This window comes from Neolamprologus brichardi, chromosome 8, assembly GCF_056152115.1.
Source record: "Neolamprologus brichardi isolate AB-2024 chromosome 8, ASM5615211v1, whole genome shotgun sequence".
Lineage (NCBI taxonomy): Eukaryota > Metazoa > Chordata > Actinopteri > Cichliformes > Cichlidae > Neolamprologus > Neolamprologus brichardi.
In genome coordinates, this window is record NC_142111.1 from 21,228,624 (window position 1) to 21,249,664 (window position 21,041).

General features: G+C 39.1%; 2 protein-coding genes and 1 non-coding gene across 3 annotated transcripts in view; 1 reads left to right on the forward strand and 2 right to left on the reverse strand.

The window, feature by feature from the left end:
* Positions 1 to 115, reverse strand: LOC118454182 (U5 spliceosomal RNA). The gene has a single exon (XR_004843643.2). It is a non-coding gene; the product is annotated as a U5 spliceosomal RNA (small nuclear RNA).
* A 1,079-nt stretch (positions 116 to 1,194) lies between these two features.
* Positions 1,195 to 11,696, reverse strand: slc68a1a (solute carrier family 68 member 1a). The gene is made up of 9 exons (XM_087844804.1): positions 11,563 to 11,696; positions 8,828 to 9,090; positions 7,809 to 7,888; positions 6,530 to 6,979; positions 6,319 to 6,439; positions 5,837 to 5,933; positions 3,929 to 4,100; positions 3,137 to 3,330; positions 1,195 to 2,394 (listed from the first exon to the last, which is right to left on the reverse strand). Exons 2-9 carry the CDS (start codon positions 8,993 to 8,995, stop codon positions 2,147 to 2,149), a joined length of 1,530 nt encoding a protein of 509 aa, XP_087700930.1. The 5' UTR covers positions 8,996 to 9,090; positions 11,563 to 11,696; the 3' UTR covers positions 1,195 to 2,146.
* A 2,894-nt stretch (positions 11,697 to 14,590) lies between these two features.
* The window catches only part of sema4gb (sema domain, immunoglobulin domain (Ig), transmembrane domain (TM) and short cytoplasmic domain, (semaphorin) 4Gb), a 55,418-nt gene continuing 48,967 nt past the window's right edge, over positions 14,591 to 21,041 (forward strand). The window contains exon 1 of the mRNA XM_087844805.1: positions 14,591 to 14,690. The gene's annotated coding sequence lies outside the window, so the exon portion shown is untranslated. The remainder of the gene's footprint in view (positions 14,691 to 21,041) is intronic.

The following is a 21,041-nucleotide window of genomic DNA, read 5'->3' on the forward strand; positions in this document are numbered from 1 at the left end:
AGCCCCGCGATAAGCAGGGCATCAAAAAATTAGTTATAACTCATGTTGTTCCTCTCCACGGAAATCTTTAGTAAAAGGCGAAAGATTTATACGATCTGAAGAGAAACATGAGTGTACTACTGAACGTAGCGACCTGGGGAGGTGTGATTTTCCGACATACTCATTACACTCACGGTGTCGTTGAGCTGAACGCAAACGTGAATAGTTTGAATACTGTACTTATGGGATCTACTTTATATAAATATATAAAACACTTTATATATATTTTAAAAATCTATATGAATTGCTTTAGAGCGAAAACGTAGGTTTAAAAGGAGTTGGTGTACTAGACCCGATGCATGACGGGTAATATTCTATTTCAGGCTAAAATACTGCACTCGGGAAGCTTTGCTAGGTCTTTAACTGAGCAGAAACGATACTGTGACTAAATTAAATATTAAGTGATTAGAAATAGGGAAAATAAGTGCAAAGAATAGAAAAAAGGTTTACGCAGGCGCAACACACTGTTAGGATGGGCTTTGGAACGAGAGAAGTCCTTCCTACTACTTCCGTCTTCGCACAGCTAACCGCCCCCCCCCCCCCCCCCCCCCAAATAGCGTAAGAAACACTTTTAGCGATCAAAATCTTTTTTGTTTGATCCTCCAATGAAGACTCTGGGGTGTTTCCGGCCCTTCCCATCACAAAAATATGAATATACTTTTCTATTTAGTTGTTCATTTGAACCCTAAAGAAAATCAATGTTTTAACTGCACTAATTTCAGCTTATGTCCTATGTACATTTCATTTTACGATCATAAATCCTGATTAAACTTTCAGGTTATCTGCCTGGATTACTGTTTAAGTATCACATAAGCACAAGAAAATCAGGGGCCCAGTACTTCAGTATGGAAAAAATCCAAGTTTGTCATGGATGGAAAGTAAGTGAATGTGCATTAAGTGAATGGATAGATACAGATGAATAGATTTTTTTTCCTCGAAAGAGAAATAGCTTAGTTATCTTAGTAGATTAGTTTACCAGAATATACAAAAATTATCCCAAATTCAGGGCAATGTCTTCTTAACAAAGTACAACAAATGAAATCAAATGCACAATTTTCAGTAGCTCAGAAAGGCATTAAGGGATGTCTTTAAACCTGAAACACTTGACCCAGTTATCTTCAAATTAACAGCAGTGACCTTTGCCTGACAGGGCTATAAATGATTTTCATATGCAAACTTTTTGGTGTATATTTAAACTGCGAATGGTTCATCACACTGTTAAGGTTTTTATTTCAAGTTTGTTGTGTAGTAAAGAACATAGAATAACTCCCAATTTAAAATAAAGAGTTTGATTAACTCTCAACACAGAGTTTTATTTGTGGCACTGTCTCACATTCTTTGTAATCATCTGGAAAAAAACAATTGAAAAGTGAACTGAGTGAGTGGCTACTGGCATAATTTCCTTGTTTCAGTTTCCATCACCGCAGGACTAAAAGTAAAATGTTAGAAGTACAACGGACGAATGGCAGTGTTGTGCAAATGCATCATCAATACTGACGTATTACAAAATACAGTTCTCAACATCAAAGTGGCATTCTGTGTGAAACATGTACAGCAAAATGATCAACTTGTGTTTTCATGCAGTATCAACAGCACTTTCAACACAACGTACTTACATTGGAAATTCTTCATCAACTTGTTAAGAAAAGTTAGAAATCAGAACCGGAGCTCTGTTGTAAACCTACCCTCCTTTTGCTTTTCCAAACAGGCTGATGATGCTGACAATTTAAAGATCAGCAAAGACGTTCAGACTGAGCTCAACACCAGAATTACACGTAAAGAGGGCACCCGATCTCTTCTCCCCTTGGTCCAAAAGATTGATAGATTTTACTGATGTTTTGGTCATCGGTTCAAATATAAATATAGTTTATTATTTTAATATAAAAAGAATAAGGCAGATTTCAACATGTTCATTTCCACATGGATTAGTGAGCCCGCTGTGCATTTTCCACTGTACGCAAAGCCACATGATCTGTAAGAGTTTATTGCACAGAAGGCCAAGCTGCAGAAAAAGGGCGGAGCAGCTCATCTTCTTCTAAGACATTATCAAAAAGGACTGTAAAAGCTAATGACGTAAAAGTGTCCATGTGCAACTTCGCCCAACAGTTCATATGGCCTTGACATCGATAAGGTGGCCTTGCTGGGCCCCCTGCCGCAGGGCTTTGATCCCTTGCAGCTTGCGGCCATGAAGCGTGAAGCGAGACCAGGCCACCAGCTGGAGCAGGGCACAGGTGATAGGCACAAACACCAACATGTAGAAGCAGCCCAGGCGTAGAGGCGGATTCCCTGAGCTGGAGATGACGTGAGACCCAGAAACTGAGTCCTTGACAGAGTCTCTCTCAAAAATATCATAACCTGGGGATGACAAAATTAATCACATTAAATTTGACTCTTTTTTCCTGAAGCCATACTTAAATATGAAAACAGTAAGAGTTAATGAGGATCCTATTGATGAAAGAAACTAAAGTAAAGCTAGTGAGGCAAAACAAAAACGTGTCACTAGGATATATTTTAAGAGCACGACTGGCATAAAGCAATGCTTGTCTAACAGGTTATATTTGGGGGAAACTGGTTTGTGAGCCTTAAAAAACGCATCCAAAGAGGAAGTGAGCAGAGACCATAGAAAAGTCAGTAACATCCAGCTATGATGGGTGAATTCATGCAAAGCTGGTGTTGCAATTTTCCTAACTTTGAGGCAAGTGACTGATAAGTACGTGGCTTGGCTCTGGATACACCCCCTTTGGCTTAGATCGTTTTTCCTATCAGCAGAAACAACTATACTGACTCTGTCCAGTTAAACAACCTCATCTAAGTCTTAGTAAGAAGGTAAATATACATGTTTACAATGGTTTTTTTTCTTCTTAAAATTACATTAATTCTTTGTTGGCTGCCAGGTCACTTGTGCTGACCGTCCACAAATGGGCAAACAATTAATGCAAAGTTAAACAAGTCTGCAAAACAAGTGTAAAACAGACTGATTTTTTTTCCCTATCCTGTTCAGGTTCTAGAAAACTAAATTTAAAAAAATGAGCCTTGGAGCAAGCTTGGAAAAACCTGTGTCCTCATGAGGTCCAAGGCTGAGAGTTTCTGTTTGTACCTGTGTAAACACAGAGCAGCCATGTGCCAATGAGTGGGGCGAATGTCTGCCCGGGTTTGGTCATCAAGGCAACCATGCCGAAGACGAGAGCAGAGGCGGCTTGTTGACGTCGGTTTACCACAAAGTCCTCATCCACCAGATCAGAAATCACCAGTTTCAGGAGTTTGCATGTCCCCTCGGTGAACACGCGGTTACTAGAAGATGGAGGAGTAATGTTACAGCGTGGAAACATCAGCTGTAATACAGGTTATCATGCAAAAAGCCTTTGTTCAGAGCAGTCAGAGCACGCTAAGGTGTGTCCGAGTATGAAAAACAGTGTATGAAATACAGTAATAACTTCATCGCTTTTAGCTGGAAAGTTTTAGTGAGCTTCACCCACAAGTTTAACCACTTTACCACAGCTGTGACTAAAATTATCAATGAGCTATGAGAGCACTCAAATGCTGTTGATAGCTATAAGAACAGCAAGACCACTAATAGTCTAAAAACTGCATGAAAATAAATTGCTTGTGGCATTAAAATGTTATATGTGTACATGGGACTATACAGATAACACAAATATTACAATTACAGTTAAGAATAGACCAATTTCAGAATTGTGGCTAATTTCTAGAGACAGCATTTATAACCCCCCTCAAAAAAAAGGGTCTCTGCAAATGGCATGCACAAAGGAATTCTGGGTGTGTGTATGCAGCTTTGAAAATGATAAACCGTTAAAAACAAGCACAAAAAGAACCAGCCAAACTGCCACACATCCATGAAGCGTGTGCAGATGTGTGTGCACGGCCATACCTAGCAATGAAGACACACAGCAGATAAATGTGGTCAGCCCCTGCTAGCAGCATAGCCACACTAAGTCCCAGTTTGAGCATAAATAGCCAGCGGATAACCTGGTAAACCCCGTAACGCTGGCACAGTGTCAGGAAATACAAGTTGTTCAGGTGTGGAGCAATATAAGAGATTCCTGTGTGGAGCAGAAGCACAGCTGCGTTAAAAATTAAAACTAGAAAACAGCAGAAAAATAATTTGAGAGAAAGCGAGTGGAAAGCCAAAAAACCCCAAACAATACAAATAAGTAAAAATCTTGCAATTCATTCAAAGGTTCTGGTGCTACACATAAGTACCAAAAAAAATGTGTGGTAGCTTTTATTGTCATGTCTCAGATTTGGAATCACTTGCCTGAAGAGATCAGGCTTGCAGAATTAGTAACCACCTTTGAATCACTTCTTAAAGACTAGCTTCAATGTTTTTAAGGGCCTCACTAACAAAAATATATTGCTAAAAAAAAAAAGAAATGCAAAGTCTGTTAAATTTCTGGGACATCCGCTTGTCTAGAAGCATAAACTGCTGTGAAACAATTTCAACTGCTTGGTTGCAAATTAAATTGGCAACAGGTCCACCAAAGATATGGCTCTCCAGACCATCACTGACCCACTGCCAAACTGGTCATGCTGGTTGATGCTGCAAACAGCATAACGTTCGCCAAGCCTCTTTCATACCGTCTGGCCCTCATGCCACCCTCATGGAGTCAGTTCCTGAGAGTCTGATCAGAAACACGCAAATGAGTGAAGTGAAATCACTGAAGGTCATTCTACACTTCACGTTCTTTCTTGATCAAAAGAGCAGATGCTGGCTTGTCTACTGGGTTGATGCCTGCCCAGTTCTCCTTATATAAAAACCCTCTCCTGCTACCTCCTGTAAACTATCGTACAGTTAGTATTGTATAGTTATAATTATAGTATTGTTAGTTAGTAATTAGTACCCTTTTATCCCTTAATTTTACAAAATTCTAGCATGTTATTTATTTTTAAATTCTAGTTTTATATCTCTTGGAGATCTTTTATATACTTATAAATGCACCATGGGGAGGCTTGGGGTGAAACAGCATTTCGGACAATAAAGCTCTTGAATCTTGAACTTGACACAGCAAACCTGATGTGCATGTGCCATCCTAGAGGAGCCAGACTGTGTGCAAGCTAAGTGCGCTGCAGGTACCATCACATGCTAACTGAAGTGACAAAGACACCAGGAAAAGCAAAACTGGTGAAAAATCAGTCAGCATATAAGGAAAGAGCACTCCTCTGTGGCCACAAGGTGCAAAATCATTCCCTTTGTGGGGTTGTTGCCTTGTTTTTGACTCTCCAGGACACATGTTCTCACTTGAGTTTGAATCCAAGCAGGTGAAATAGATTCACAGTGGTTCATGCTTTCTACCTAGACAGATGAATTTCCCAGAGGTTTAACTAACTTTGCGTGACACTGAAGATCAAGTGCTCACTTCATTCTTTTCAAATGAGTTTCTTCTTTCATATAATTGTTTAATTTTTTTTAAAAATAGATCAACCACTTATTTTCTGTGACTTTTATTTAGTTCTCTTTCTGCATTTGCTTTTCTGTCAAAGCAATCTGCAAACTATTTTCTTAAAGGTGCTATATAAATAAAGGTTAATTATATATTTTAATATGCCACTACTCATGATTTAAAAGTATACATTGCAGTGTGTTTTCCAAGCATTTTTCCTCACATAACAGTGTTAAACATTAAAATAACTTCTTTATTTTAATATTCCTATTGGTAACTTCCTATTCACTAAAATTTAAGTCACTATATCAAATATATAATTTCTTATCTCTTGCTGTGCAAAGCATCCATTACAAACACTTGTGTAAATCATTTACTGCATCTCAACTGGATCTTACCAAGTAAAATTGAACCCGTAGAGGCAGAGATGTTGTCAGATAAGAGATGTTCTAAGAAAAGAGGGAAGAAGTTGCTGTTGAAGTGGCAGTGAAACACCTGCAAACAGAAGCAGAAGTGACAGATAAACAAAGATGATTATTTTATTCTAAATTAAAAGCAGTTTGTTGCTTGGACCTGTAGCAGTTTTCTTTAATTAAACACCAAGAAAACAAATGAAATGTTTTCTGATTTTAGTGCGAAGCAGGAAAACCACAAATATTTAGCTAATAATATTAACTACGAAAGTTCAACAAGGGTCATTTACAAGAAGGGCTGCACTTCATGTGGAAAGACAAACACTGGAGGGCAGTCTAACTTTTATCTTGCATTGTCTATTGTTAATAACAAGAACAAACTCACTAAGACTGTAAATGCTTGTACTAAGATTGCACGTCAAAAACAAACATGGGCTCACACGGCTTTAAGACTTTTAAAGGCTGACCTGAATCAGGTTCATTGACACGAACCACATGAAGTTCCTGTGTCTGGACAGCTGCTTGAGATACTGTCCAATAGTGACAGGTTTTTCCGGGTGGTTAAGTGGAGCATGGCCAACGTTTAGTCTGTGATAACAGACACGCACGAAAAGATGTGAGAAAGGAGAAAACACAGTATGAAAATTTCTCATATTATTCACACTTTTAAATTCTTACTCTTTGAGTGCTGATGCATCATCTTGTTTTGGATGGATTTCCTTTATAAAACGGCGCTGGAGCATTCGAGATACTAAGAAAAACCCCAAGACGGAAAAAGCTGCCAGAGTTACACAGAAGATACGGAAGGAGTAAAAGTCCTCTTTATCCCAGAAAGAGTAGGACAGAAAGACGGAGAAAGACCCCAGAGCGCTGAACACCGAGCAGTGAAAGTTGAGGCGTGTGCGATCGGTGGCAGATACAGCGAGGTCCGCCAATAGGGCGCTGTGGTGGAGATCCACCATAGTGAGAAAGCCATCGTAGAGACACAGGCACAGCAGGAACTGCAGGCCTGGACTGGCCCATGCCACCCAGAAGGCCAGGAAGGACACGGCGAAGAGAGGACCATTTGTGGCGAGGGCCTTCAGACGCTTCAGCACCACCTCTGGATTTGTGATCTGAGAGCCGGCTCTGGGTGGAAAAACAAAACATATAACAAATCTTTAGACACGTTTTGTGATAATTAACCAACTTCCCTGGTACAGACAGACAGGTTATTGCAGACAGCCCCGTATATCATGATGTTAAGCAGCGGAGAAATTCTTAAAATAAAAAAGGGAAAAAGTGCGTTTCTCTGGCATAAAAACGTGTAGTTGTATTAAATGTAACAAACTTCCACAGAATGATGTGACCAGCTTTATAACATCACCGCCTTAGAACAACACAGAGAAGGTTTGCTTAGTGATATAACAATGTAAACACAGAAAGCAGATAAAAATTTGACAAAGTGCTCTGATGGCGTCAAACACTTGGGTGTGTATGAGTGTCTAAGAGATACTTGGGCGGTATGGGTGGGAAATGAGAAGCGATCAGAGTCCGAATGAAGATTATATCTGGAATTTTAAGATCATTCTACAAAGATGACTTTATGTTGTTGAATCAGGAGTATCTCTCCAAGTTCGAGGCAAGTAGATGAACTGTGCTGACACATAACAAGAACTATGAGGTGTCTCCTCAGAGGAAAAAACTTCTCTTTTTCGAAAGAAGATGTGCAACCGACAAAAATATCCCCAGAAAGAACTAAATCCTATTGCACAACATTAGTGTCTCTTCCAAATGACTCCAACTACATAAATGACCTTTTTTTGAATATCTATTGTGTGTGGTCATGTCCACATTTCTAAAGCTTGTGCAAACAGTTAACTTGTTTTTCTGCAGTCTTTTACACATTCATTAACAACTACTTACAACTGTGTTTGTTCCACAAAAAGTAGAAGAAAGTAAAGATGCAGATACTCACTGAGGAGAGCTGAGAAAGGCGCGGTCACTCAGCCAGCCGAAGAGAGGGTCGTTCAGACTGTTCCAGATAAGGAAGACAGTCTTTGGAGCAGCAGAAAAATAATGTTAAATAAAAATCAGTGGATGATGGCGCATACAGGATTACCATTAATCTTAAATTGGTTCCAATATAGAATCTGTTCTTCTGTGTAGTTTCAACCTTATTGTTTTGCCATAATGTATTTTGTTTCATTTAATTTAACTATTTGCTTTTATTTATGCTTTTGTCTTATTGGTTTTATTCGGTGTTACAGCAGCACAAGACAATGTGTTGTGTCCAATGACAGTAAAAAAGACAGATGTAGCCACCATGATGTCATCCATTGGTTTGTGGAGTCCTGTTATGAAACCTGAAGCTTTTCACTATCTAAGAGGTGGATCTGGCTGTGATACTGCTGGATGTTCACTGGTTAACGACTTTTCAATCACATGTTGTTAGCCAAGTCTTCAGCTTACTCTGGATAATCCTCTTTTCTGACAACAAAAATGGCCAAAACATACAATTTTGGATTTAATTTTGTATTCAGTCTGACCTGAAATGAGTGACTGAGCCCATAAACTCATCACGAAAGTGTTCATAGAGTTACGAGGCAATGGTGCTTTTCCCATAAACTTCTATAGGACTGAAAGTTATCGCCCCTGGTAGCATTAATAATAAATACAGGTTTAAGGCCATGTTGTTTTCCCTTTTAGGCCCAGAAGCTACTATCAGTAAAAGAAAGATCCATTTTTCACTGTCCAATTTTAGTCTCATGAAGAGCTGACAGGCTTTAAGATAAATAAGTTATATTTTATAATGAAGATTTCTGTTTTTCTGGTACAAAAAAAGGTAATTAAATAACAAAAGCAAAACGATGAGCACACTCTCAGCGACACTGGACTGGTAAATTAAGAGTTGGATTTCTAATCTTAATTAAACGTCCAAATTTAAATCACGTGTTTAATCTCAGAATCACAGTTTAGGGCATTCTTTAGACTCACCTCTCCCACCCAGAAGGAGATTTTATCGATCTTGTAGATGGAGACAAACGTCTCCACATAGTAGAGCAGGAACACATTGTGCAGGATGGATGTAAATAGAGCCAAAGAGCCATAGAGCAGCGCAGTAGAGAGGACACCTTGCCAACAACCCCAGACCCTCCTGCCCATTCTTCTTTCTCAGTCTCTCTGCTCCGTCTTTCTTTTGTGCCGAACAGCAGTCATTTCACAGCCTGGCCGCCCCAGGGTTACCACCTCATCATAACCTGCAAAAAATAAAACAAACAAACCACACAGCACAAGTAAATGCATTTAGATTTGATAAAAACATACAACAGATAAACTGTATTAGCTCATAACGTCACATTTTTGAGCATTAACAGAAATTGCACTGCACCTTTTTAACAGTTAAATTCCAGCTGAGCGCACCAAAATAATATTAACATTCCCGTCTCTGTCTCCCCACAGAGTCTGAGCAGACCAGAAAAAAGTGCTGTTTTCAAAGCAATGGTGCACTAGGTACTCATTAAAGTTAGTTAGGTTGTGGTACACTGTTCCTTTCCTCTATGAGCACACGCCCAGCCGACTGAGAGTAATACTACTTCTCCCAGCCAAATATGACCACTCCTTTGAAAACTCCATCTCACTTACCTCATAAAAAGCTGACCAAAAGAACAAAGTAAACATTTCAGGATGAGTATTTTCACTGCTGTGTTGCCCTTGGGTGTCATATTCAAAACTGAAGTGTTGCACTGTTTATGCTATTATAATTACAAAAAACAGAAAAAAAAGAAAGATTAGCTTGAAAAGGAAGCATAATGAGCTTCTTTCATCAATGCAGATATATATAGACCTTAATACAGACTTTGCATGTACATGCAAATTTACTGTAGGTCTTAGGAAATTTTCTTTTTGGCTGCCTTGCGGGTATCAGTGCATCCAAATCGCTGTATACAATCTACATACAGTCACACCCATATTTCTATATAAATTAACATGAGGAATAGAGGAAAACTCAGTGGTATTTTTCCAAGAAAGAAGCCTGTACAGTTCAAATAGACCATATGTTGAAGGTTCATGGATAGAGTGAAAGGGGAGAGCCTTCTTACACCAATATGTAAGAAGGATGTCACAGGTAGGGACAGGAGCAAAACGTGTGAAATGCTGTGGAGGTTATGAGGATGGAGGATGAGGATGAATTTCAGCTTGAGGTTTTGGAGATCTTGTTGAAGGGTTTATGCATACAGGAAAGTACATATATTGATCTACTGTGCAATATCATCTGGAATGCACTTTTTTGACAACAGCTTCATTTTTCCAAATGACAATGATCCGAAATACACTACCAGTGTAGTAAAAACATACCTGGATAAAAAAAAGAAAACAATGGAACACCATCAGTCACGGACTGGGATCAACATTTCCCATTTTTATGGAAATATATGAAGAAATGAGGGACTGCTACAGCACTGCAGTTTAAAGATAGTTAAAATAGTCTAAGACAGCCTCCTTTATTTGTTCATAAAAACAGTCTGAGGAAGTTCTCAATGTGTTTGTAGACTACAAACAAATTCAGTACCTTCACGCACACATTGTGAATGAGGTCCAGAGTTTCCATGTTACACCCCTTTGTGAATTACTGTCTTTCAATACAGTGAATGCAAATCCTTTGTTGGCTGTTCTATTCTCATGTCCCGAGTGCATTCTCATAAGCAGCACCCCAGGGTGAGAATTTGCTAAAAAATACCAGTAAGCACCTCGCACTTCATGCCTGACTGCCACAAGCTCAAACTTGCACTGATTACATCCTGTCACGTCTTCAGTGGGGAAGAAAAAAGTAATAGTTAAAAAAAAACCACACACACACAAAAAAACAAGGCGATATGATACTTTCCATCAGTGTACTGTCTAGGTACAACCAAGATAAGTGGGGCAACCTCAGTGGAGTGTAACAAAGAGCTCCCTATCAGATCCAAGCAGGTAAAAGCGGGATATCTTTCAGCTGGCTGAGCCATATCACATCTTTAACACCTATGCATCTTACCAAAACAAAAGTGGTGTACTTTGCAGCAGATGATAGTCCCTGACAACATCTACAAAGATCCCATTCACTTCCTACCAGGCACGGCATATTTACCAACTGTTTTCTCCCCACCTGTTGTGTTTACGGGACATCACAGATGTTTTTTAAAAGAGATTACACCACACATTTCACCTCACACTGCACAGACAATCATTATAAACAGACTTTACAATGGTGTTATAATGGTTAGGTTAAACTGCACACAATATCTTCCTCATGTGACAAACACGTATTCAAACAGTTTTATAGCCTCCCGAGCTAGTAAAGAAACTACAAAATGAAGAGGAAATAAGCCCACTGACTAGTAGTGACTTAACTTCTTCTGCTAAATATACGACAGACACAGAAAAGGCGGCGTTGCTGCTCTAAAAAAGTCATTTAACTTACTATCAGTAGCTTATTAGCTCATTGAAAAGCTCGGCTCTCGATTGAACTCGCTCATATTACAAGTAGTAACGCACATGTGTAGCAGCTGATCGATTAAGAGCAATACTGGAATAAGCTCTTATCCGGGCGTTAAACGTCCAGCTAATCGATAGCGCTAGCATTAGCTAGCTGGTTAATAATAACCTTATCGAGCTGCCAAGCAGGAAATTAACATATTAAGAACTGGCTTCAAGTGTATTCACGACAGAGTACAGACCGGGTTACGTACCGTTAAAAAAGGTGTTAACCGAAGAGAATAAAGCGTGTTTGGCTCCGTGGGAGGTTAACGTGTTGGCTCAGCGGCTGTGTCTCAGTCCCAGACAGAGAGCACGTCATGACAACAATCCGTACTCACCCCGGTGACGACTGCGCCGGGTTTGTGAAAGGGTTTCCCAGCACTGGAGGCACACTGATAAGAGCTGCAGCGCCACCCAGCGGCACAACGACCAGATGCACTTCTGAAATATGTTCAGGGACATGGAGCAAGCATAACTTGCAACGAGTTACATAAACCTGCCCAAAAGTTTGTTGGGACCAAAGCAGCTGTTTTGATGGCATGATTTTTTAAAAATGTAGTATTTATACATATCATACATCAATACACGGGCACAGAATAGAATAGAAGTAATTACAAAAAATATATATAATTTCACAGAAACCTTTAAAGTATCTGATATTAAATTGGAAATGAAGCAGTCAAAGCTTCTTCACTTAAAAAACAAACAAACACATTATTGTTATTATTATGTTTAAATAAGGATTACATCTTAAATGTCCAACACACCTGTTGTTGTCTCCTTCCTATCTGTCTGTTTCCCTCAGAGAGATCCTCCTTTCCCTCCTTTCAGTGCCACTTACCAGCAGGCCTACCACTTCTACAGTATGTGTTGCGTGTAGATTTCAGATTGCTCAGGAAAAATATGCTTTGTGATTCATCACCCCTCATGGGTGAGGGGGTTGAAACATGACATAGGAACAGACCAACCAACAGACATGACTGACTGGGGAAAAACACAAGGGGAAGAAAGCGAAGCCAGAAGTGAACAAGGGGCCAAGGTAACTTAAGAGGAGAACAAAAGGACTAGACAGGGGACAGAAGGAGACAAACAACAAGCACACATGAGACGGAGACACCAGGGAACAAAGAAGATAACAAATCAGGGAAGATGAGACAAAGGGGAATACAAACAGGCACAGAAGCAAAGAAGGACAAAAGATTACCAAAATGAAACAGGAAATTATCGATACTGAGACAAGGACATGGACAAACATGGGTATCAGAGACCAGGCAACCAAGAACATACAGGCACAGGTATAATCTTCACAAAATGGGTTTTATTATGCCCCAAAAAGGCAAAATTATTACAAAAATTCTAAATGACAGAAACAAACTATTTTAAGAAGTAAGTGGGCCCATAAAAGAGGCCAACTAAAACAAAATTCTACTAAAAACACTTAACAAAACACCATAACTCAGCAAACTGACCTCCCCAAATGAGAGACTACTCCTGTTATATATTAAGTGAATGAACCATGGTATACGTCAAAGGTGGAAACCACAGAGACAATAGCTTTACTCAAACCAGGAAGGACTGGAGCAGCAGCCAGGTAACTCAAAAAGAAGAGAAAATGATTAATACAACATATACGTACAACATATAGTACAATAACAAACAATACAAAACAGATTCTATGCTATTGCTTGCACTATGGCCTGCTACTGTCATGTATTACAAACTACCCAATTTAAACCTTTCAGTTGATTTATGGACACTGAAGCTTTACAGTACAATGCAAAAAGAAAGGTAAACATAAATATTACCTGAGTATTTCAGTTGTGTGTTGGCATGCAGCCATCACAATGAGGATGACACTGAATGAACCTGGGAGACACAAGAATAAACCCGTAAGACTAAGGAAAGGAAGGGGATGCTATAGGGAACTAATAACCACTTCTAAAAGCAAATTCCCAAAAGACACCAATACTCACCATGATATTTGTATGTTCTTCCCATGTCTGTTAGGGTTTTTTTCTTTGGTACTATAACTTCCTCCCACAGTCCAAATACATTGTTGGGGTTATAACTGATGATTGTAAACTGACAGTGGGTGTGAATGGCTGTCTGTATTTATGTGTTAGCCTTCCACAGACTGGCAACCTGTCCAGGCTGGATGCTGACTCTCACCCTGACAGCTGGGATAGGCTCCAGTCTCTCCATTTGGATACTTGGATCATCAGATTCAACCACTGTGCACCATATAAAATCAATAAAAAATATAATTTTATCTCCAAATTGGGTAGCAGGCGTTTGGAATTACACAGCAAGTATGTCAAGTATCATGTCAATGATAATGTTAAAGACTATGGTTGGATAACAGGATCACTGCATTTTTGCTATAGACCACTTTATTCTTTAATAGAGTAGATGCAGTCATTTATAAAGATTGCAAGTGAAGTTCCAGGGTTCCTGGCTGCTTCAGTCTGCATACAGAACATCCATGGTGTATGAGACACGCTGTATAAAGTGCTTTGAGTACTCATGCAGAGTAGAAAAGAACTATATAAGAAGCAGTCCATAATCAAATCACATATCTATTGAAATGCAATGTTGCCTGGTTATCTTAGATTTGATGAACCAGCTATAGTTATCCCGTCTAACCTAAACAAGGTAAAGAAATACTGTACCAAAGCCCAAAGTTTTGTCGTTCTAGCTTTTGTCCAGCAGGAGTCGCTCACACATCACATGGGCTCCACTCGACTTTACATTTACAGCCTGCGTGGGGGTGTCACACTGGAAGGCTTACTAATGTTTGGAAACATTTCCAGGAGAATTTACGAAACAGTTAATTAATATTCTTAAAGAAAATTAAAATCAATCACACTTCTATGTGGAACTGACACATTTCCATTCTTCTATTGAGAAAGAACATTATTATAAGTTTGTTTTAAATAGAAACGCCAAACATTGGGCTTAAAACCTTCGTTTTCTAGAATCCAAAAAGGCGAATCTATTGAGTAAAAATCACAAAAAAGCGTACACCTGCTTATTATATCATCTGGATGTGGGTGAAAAAACATCCTTCCTAAACAATTTCTTTACTCTTAAAATAAAAGTAATAGAAACTCAAACAAAACAACAAAAAGAACATGTGAGATGGTGAAATTGTGGAAAGCCTGTGATCTCAGTGTGTGCGCGCGTGTGTGTGTGTTTGTGTGTCGGGGGGTGGAGGGAGAGTCGGTTGTGTTTGAGCATTGGGTAACTGCAGCAGCAGCAGCAGCAGCAGAGAAGCTCTGTGTTTCACCGCGGAGAGGTCGGTTCAAAGGATTTAGGAGCAGAGCTACAGGAAAACAAGCAGGTGAGTCCTTACTGCTGTTATGTTTCATTCCGGACCGCGTCTCCGTGTTTCTTCCACTTTTCCTTGCTCTCTATTTGCTGATGTAAAGAGGCTGCTCAGGTGAAGGTGACCAAACCGCGTGCGGTGCTGTTTTCGGCTCTCAGTGCTGCAGTCCAGGTCGGACAGGTGCACATGGGTAGACGTCCTCACGTTCATTGACTGTTTACATTAACACTCATTAAGTTATTACAGCCACATTTGTGGACGTTAACTATGGCATAAAGGCATATTAGATGCGTTTTAGTGTCACCGCGTGCTTCTGAGGACACTGAGGACAGTCCTGAAGTCACTTATTGTTTCGAGTGGAAATTAGAACATCTGCTGTGATTTAATATCTTGTAAAGCCTCGTTGCGGTGTTTTACTGTTGGAGGAAGCATCAATTTAAATGGGTAGACATAAAGCTGAGCAGTGGTTTCTAAAGCACATTAAACTTGAGAGATTCATTGAATACATTCCTTAAATAAGCTTTTTGGCACTTGTCGCCGAGTCTCGCTGTAAAAGCTGTAACTAGTGGCTTTTATTAATGATTACTTTGTAATCTTTGTCATTTATTCATGCTTTAAGTCATGCTTTTTAAGTCATAAATAATCTCACATATGGCAGGTTGCTTTGGCGTAAGAAGCAGCCAGATTTCTTGAGTGATTAAAAATACTCAATATCTAAAATACTCCATATTCTATTACAAATTGGAATCCTACATACGTGGGTAAAAGTACACGCTCTAAATATTAGTAGCCAAATCTGAGTAATAAAACTTCTTAGACACAAGGGACTGTTTCAGAGTGCTAACATATAATATGGCTGTGTTATACAGTAAGTAGGCTAGAGTACTAGAGGTGTAGCACAGTACTAGTATTGACACAACTCTGATATGCAAACCATGAAATTGTTATGTCAATAAGTAATATTTGTATAATTCTATCTTTGTTGTATGCTTTTGTACAGTTACTAAATAGATTTATTTGTTGGGGGATGGGCTACTGACCCATCCTCCAACCCTGTACGTATTTTGAGAAAACCTCTGAATAAAATTAGACAAAAACAGACAAAAAAAGAAGATACAGTTAACTGATAGCATTAAATTTTTTGTATTTCCTGTAGTTCAGTCTGTATCAATGTGCATACTTTATGAGTTGGTCATGTTTCTTACATGCAGTACAACAATTTCACAATAAATGTATCAATATGGACTCAGCTGACACTTTATTAGTCACACCTTGGTAGTAATGGGTTGGACCCCCTTAATTCTTTGTGGCACACATTCCACAGTGAGCTGGCAACACTCCTCAGAGACTTTGGTCCATATTAATATGACGGCATCACAGAGTTGCTGCAGATTTCTTGGCTGCGCATCCGTGAAGCGAGTCCTCTATTTCACCACACTCTAAAGGTGCTCCCAAAGGTGAGATCTGGTGACTGTGGAGGCCATTTCAGTAAATTAGACTCGTTGTCTTGCTCAAGAAACCAGCCTGAGCTTTGTGACATAGCACTTTATCCTGCTGTGAGGATCCATTAGAAGATGGGTGCACTGTTGTCATAATGGGATGGACATGGTCAGCAACAATACTCAGGTAGGCTGTGGTGTTTGCTGATATTAAGGGCCCAAATTTTGTAAATGAAATATCGCATAGGCACCTAGAATTACACCACCAACAGCCTGAACTGCTTATACAAGGCAGGATTGATCATTTTTTTCATGGTGTGTACGTCAAACTCTGACCTCACCATCAACTTAATGCTGAAGATATTGAGACTCATTTCACCAGGCAACATTTTTCCAATCTTCTATTGTCTAATTTTGTTGAATCCATTTAATTTGCAGCCTCAGTTTCCTGTTCTTAGCTGACAGGAATGGCATCTGGTGTTCTGCTGTTGTAGCCCGTTTGTGTCAAGATTCAACAGGTTATGCATTCAGAGATGTTCTTCTGTGTAATTTTATTGTAACAAGTGGTTATTTTTGAGTTACTGTTGCCATCCTATCAACTTGAAACAGTCTGGCCATTCTCCTCTTAACTCTGGTATCTTAGTTCTGGTATCAACAAGGCCAGTGTCACCCAGAGAATGGCCCCTCACCATTTCTTTCTTTTATTTCTATTTTTTGGACCATTCTCTGTAAATCCTAGTTATGGTTGTGTGGGAAAATCCAAGTAGATCAGCTGGAGATTACTCAGGTCGACTTTCTTTCCTGCTATGATGCAAGATAAGATAAAATAAGATAGATTTTCCAGAGTTGGGAAATTCAGAATGGGTAAAGTGATTCATTACTTATTCTACAATAGTAGTAAGAGTTATCATTTTCACAGGCATCCTGTTTTCCCAGTATTTCCACTGGGTACAGATGACAAGTATAGAGAGAAGTCTTTATAATGGATATTAAAGGAATCTTTTCATATTTAGTGGACTGAAATTTTCCAAGCAGTTCAATTTACACCTTAAACTTGATATAAATAAACAGAAAATACTGTACATAAGCTGTAAGCTTCATAACAAGGTGTTTTTTCTGTGATAGTGGTTGGAAATAAGTTAGAATAAATCAAACAAGGTTAGCGATTCATCATCCTTTTGATGACAAATTCTCTTAGCTGAGCATCTTAAAAGCTCTTGTTTTTATCTCAGAGTTTTATTAAGTGAAAGGTAATTTCCCTGTATGACAAAATGTGATTTTTCCCTCTGATAATTAATCTGCTGTTCACATTAAAACTGGTGTTATTTCATTAAAATCTTGAAAGCTCTGAACTAATGCTTCATCTTGGGAAATATCTGTTACCAAACTCCATGTAGTAGATCAAGTAGTACAAGCCAGAAAAAAAAAAGTCATTTTTCGATGTTTAAAATCACTTTCTATTTAGAGCTTCAAGAAGTAATTTCATATTCTTATTTGTGAGTGTGATTTCATGACCTGAACATAAAAAGGTCTTACTTCTATATATTTGCAGTATAAACGGAGGCAAATTATTTATATTTATATCCACATCACAGTGAACACCACAGGGTGAACTTCAGTAATCTCTTTTATGGCTCCTCTGTATGCCAGACACTCAATGCTTTGAGATAAAAAAAAAGTATAAATATAATATTTAAGTATAGCATATAGCACATAATATATAAGCCCATTAAAACCACTGCAGCTATCAAAGGGATGAGAGTGTGTTTGGCATTTCAAGTGGCATCAGTTGAAAGGAAAACCAAGAATAGCTCACCTGTTTTATTGATCTTTCTGCAGAAATGTCAGGTTAGGTGTTTTGCATATTAGTCTCAATGGAAAACAGCTGCATCATTCTTTATATATTTCATACTCTGGAGTGACAACTTAATCTTTTTGATGGGCACCAGCTGTAAGAGACCTGTGGTTATAGAAACTGGGTTAAAATTTCCCATCAGACCTGTCCCGCTCTTTGGATCAATAAACTGAGTACAAGGTGTTTTTGTCGCCGCCTGCTCTTTTGTGCAGTTCCTCTTGTCTTCATGTCACATTGCTCGTGTCACTGCCAAGGCAGATGTGTTTACCTTTCCCTCTTGGAATTATCAGGCTTTCATAAGCGGGAACACATCGGTGTCAACACCATTGTGGGCAGGACACACAAACACGCCAATGCAGATGTGTTGAGACAATGGTGCGTTTGCTGTGGACAAAGAGCTTCTCACCATGCCTTCATCTGCAGTTTTGTCAGAGCATGATTCTGGAGGTTATTCGCATTTGGAGCAGCTATCAAAGAAGATACATGTTGCGCTGTTGCTCTTCCCCTCGCTTGCAATATCGAAGGTTAACCGCGCCGATTTTGTACATCAAAGTGTGCTTACAGGCTTTTGTGAGCACGAAAGTGTGCGTGAAAAAGTTTTCTAGTGGGAGCTGTGAAGACTGATAAAAACAAATGATGTGATGTCAGCATTAGCTGAGTGTAAATGTTTAAAAATGCAAAAATTTTGACTATAATCTCTCAATGGAGTGTTATTCATTTTGGGTAGTGTGGACTGGGAAAAAAGCTTTTTGTTTTGGTTCTACTTCTTTTTTTTTCCAACAAGGATGTGAATTTGACAAATTCTAAGAGCACAGCGCTAAAATCTCTTACAACTGTCATCATATAAAGCCATCTTCTGATTTAGACTGCCTTCTACAGAACGCATGAAGCACAGCAACAGTTTAGCCTGTATCTGTTGACAGAAACCACAGATAAATACAAAGAATCAGAAGCAAATAGACTTTGAAGATTAAAGTAGGCCACTTATGCATTACACCTACAGGAGCTGCTCATGCCATGAAGCTTCTGGCATTCAGTTTTTGTGCTGCATTAATGCCAAAGGAGGTTTTGGAAGGCTGCAGTTGTGAAGTCAGCAAAGCGTTGGCTCCACTCTGCTCAGATCAGCTGATCTGATCAGCAGGTTCATGTGCTTGTGGACTTCCAAACACATGTTGCCAAGCAGGAAGTTGCAAAGAACCCTCTGGTTGAAAAACTATGCTACATCAACACTTACAACATGGTTGAAGGGTGTTTCTTTGCATCTCTTCTTTAGTTTTTACATTTTAAATTATTGGCTGTTTTAAGTGCTGATACCGATACTTTATCGGTATCAGCACTGGACAGTAAATAGTGACAGATGAAAATTATGCCTTTAAATTCTTTGTTTTTGTTTGACTAAGAGTTTACTGCATCATGTGTGGCAATATTCAGCGATGCCACAATTACTACAACATGGTTTTAATGCTTTTTAAAAGTCATTTCAGCATTGTTCAGTCTTCACTTTTTTAAACTGAGGTATTACAAAGGTGTTAAAGGCATTCATTTTCATTATTAAAATAATACCTGAAGTCTATTTCATGCAGATGAACATATTCCTGGTCTCACCATTTGAGCATGTGTGCTCTTAACCTTGAAAACAAAGTAATTTTAATTTAAGATTCACGTACCAAGTTTTCCTGGAGGCCAGTCAATATCGGTTTGCTCAGTTGCTATCATTAGATATTGTATGAAACTACAGTTTAATGATTTATCTCCTTCTACTTAAAAACATAATCTTGATTAAAAAAAAAAACATAGGCCTACAGCTTTGAAAATATGTAGAGCTCCTCACTTGAGCCTAACATCTTGTAGGTGTGTTTGGGATGTTTGTTTGACATTAAGTTTTATTTCATAAAACCAAACCATCAATACTGAGTACACGTATCTCGATAAACAAATGCATCATAATTCTTCACCATCTCATCTCCCGCTTTATCATTTTACAGTTTGGTTGCAGGGATTAGCACCCTAACTTCTAACTGAAAGGTCATCAACCTCATTGTGCTTCATGCTGGGAGTGATTTGCAGCAGCGGCAGCCGTGGAGATTAAAGCTGGGAATTCTCCAGTGTCACTGCGCAGCAGAGTGTGATTCACAGCGTAGACCCTTTGATCGGTGACAGAGCCAGGGAACGGGCAGCCAGGCGAAGATTGTGCTGATGGCACAAGGCCTAATCTCTAGATTATCCATCATGCTGCACCCAGCTAATTAAGAGATGTGTGTTGCAAGATCACATCACGCAGGCGCATTATTTAACTCTCCAAACTTTTCTTTAAGTGGTCTGCTACGTAACAGCACCTTAGTCCTTCTCTTTGACTAATTGGTTGTAATCAGAGAGCAGTGATGCGTGTCAGCAAGTCATTTCGTGCTCATGCTGTCAAGTGAGAAAGTTTATGCACGCCGCCTCTTCATCAAAGTTCATTGATGATGTTTTGAAATATCACACATCATTCATGTGGTTCCTGGTAGGCATCAGGTTCAGCATCATGTTTCATGACCTCCTCAGTAGTTTCTTATCATCATCTATCTACACCTTAACTATAAAGTAATTAAATATATTTACTCTCTCTCACACACACAAACACACCTGTATTTGCTACAGAATTAGATTTTATTTGTCGTAGGTAGTGTGTGCAAAAAATGTAGCAATATTCAGCTAGTGCATTGGATTCCAAGCAGAGTGTCTCTCTGTGGAGTTGGACACACTGCAGCTCTACAATCTTGGAGTAATGATGGTGATCATAGTCCTTGTTCTACCCTGCAGCCTCAGTGAGCACAGCATAGCAGCACACGAATCCCATTCTCCACAGCAGATCTCGAGAACAGTAAAAATGGAGGATTAGAAGTCCGACTGATCACGGGACAAGATTGTTTCTGGAGAAGCAGCTGAATTATGTGGGATTTTTTTCAGCAGACTTTAAAAACAAGATTGAAGTGATTTATCTTGTACAGATACATTTAAATACCTGAAATTAGTGGCAAATATAGTCGGGCAGCTCTTACTGTACCTGGATTGTCCACCCAAATAATCTTT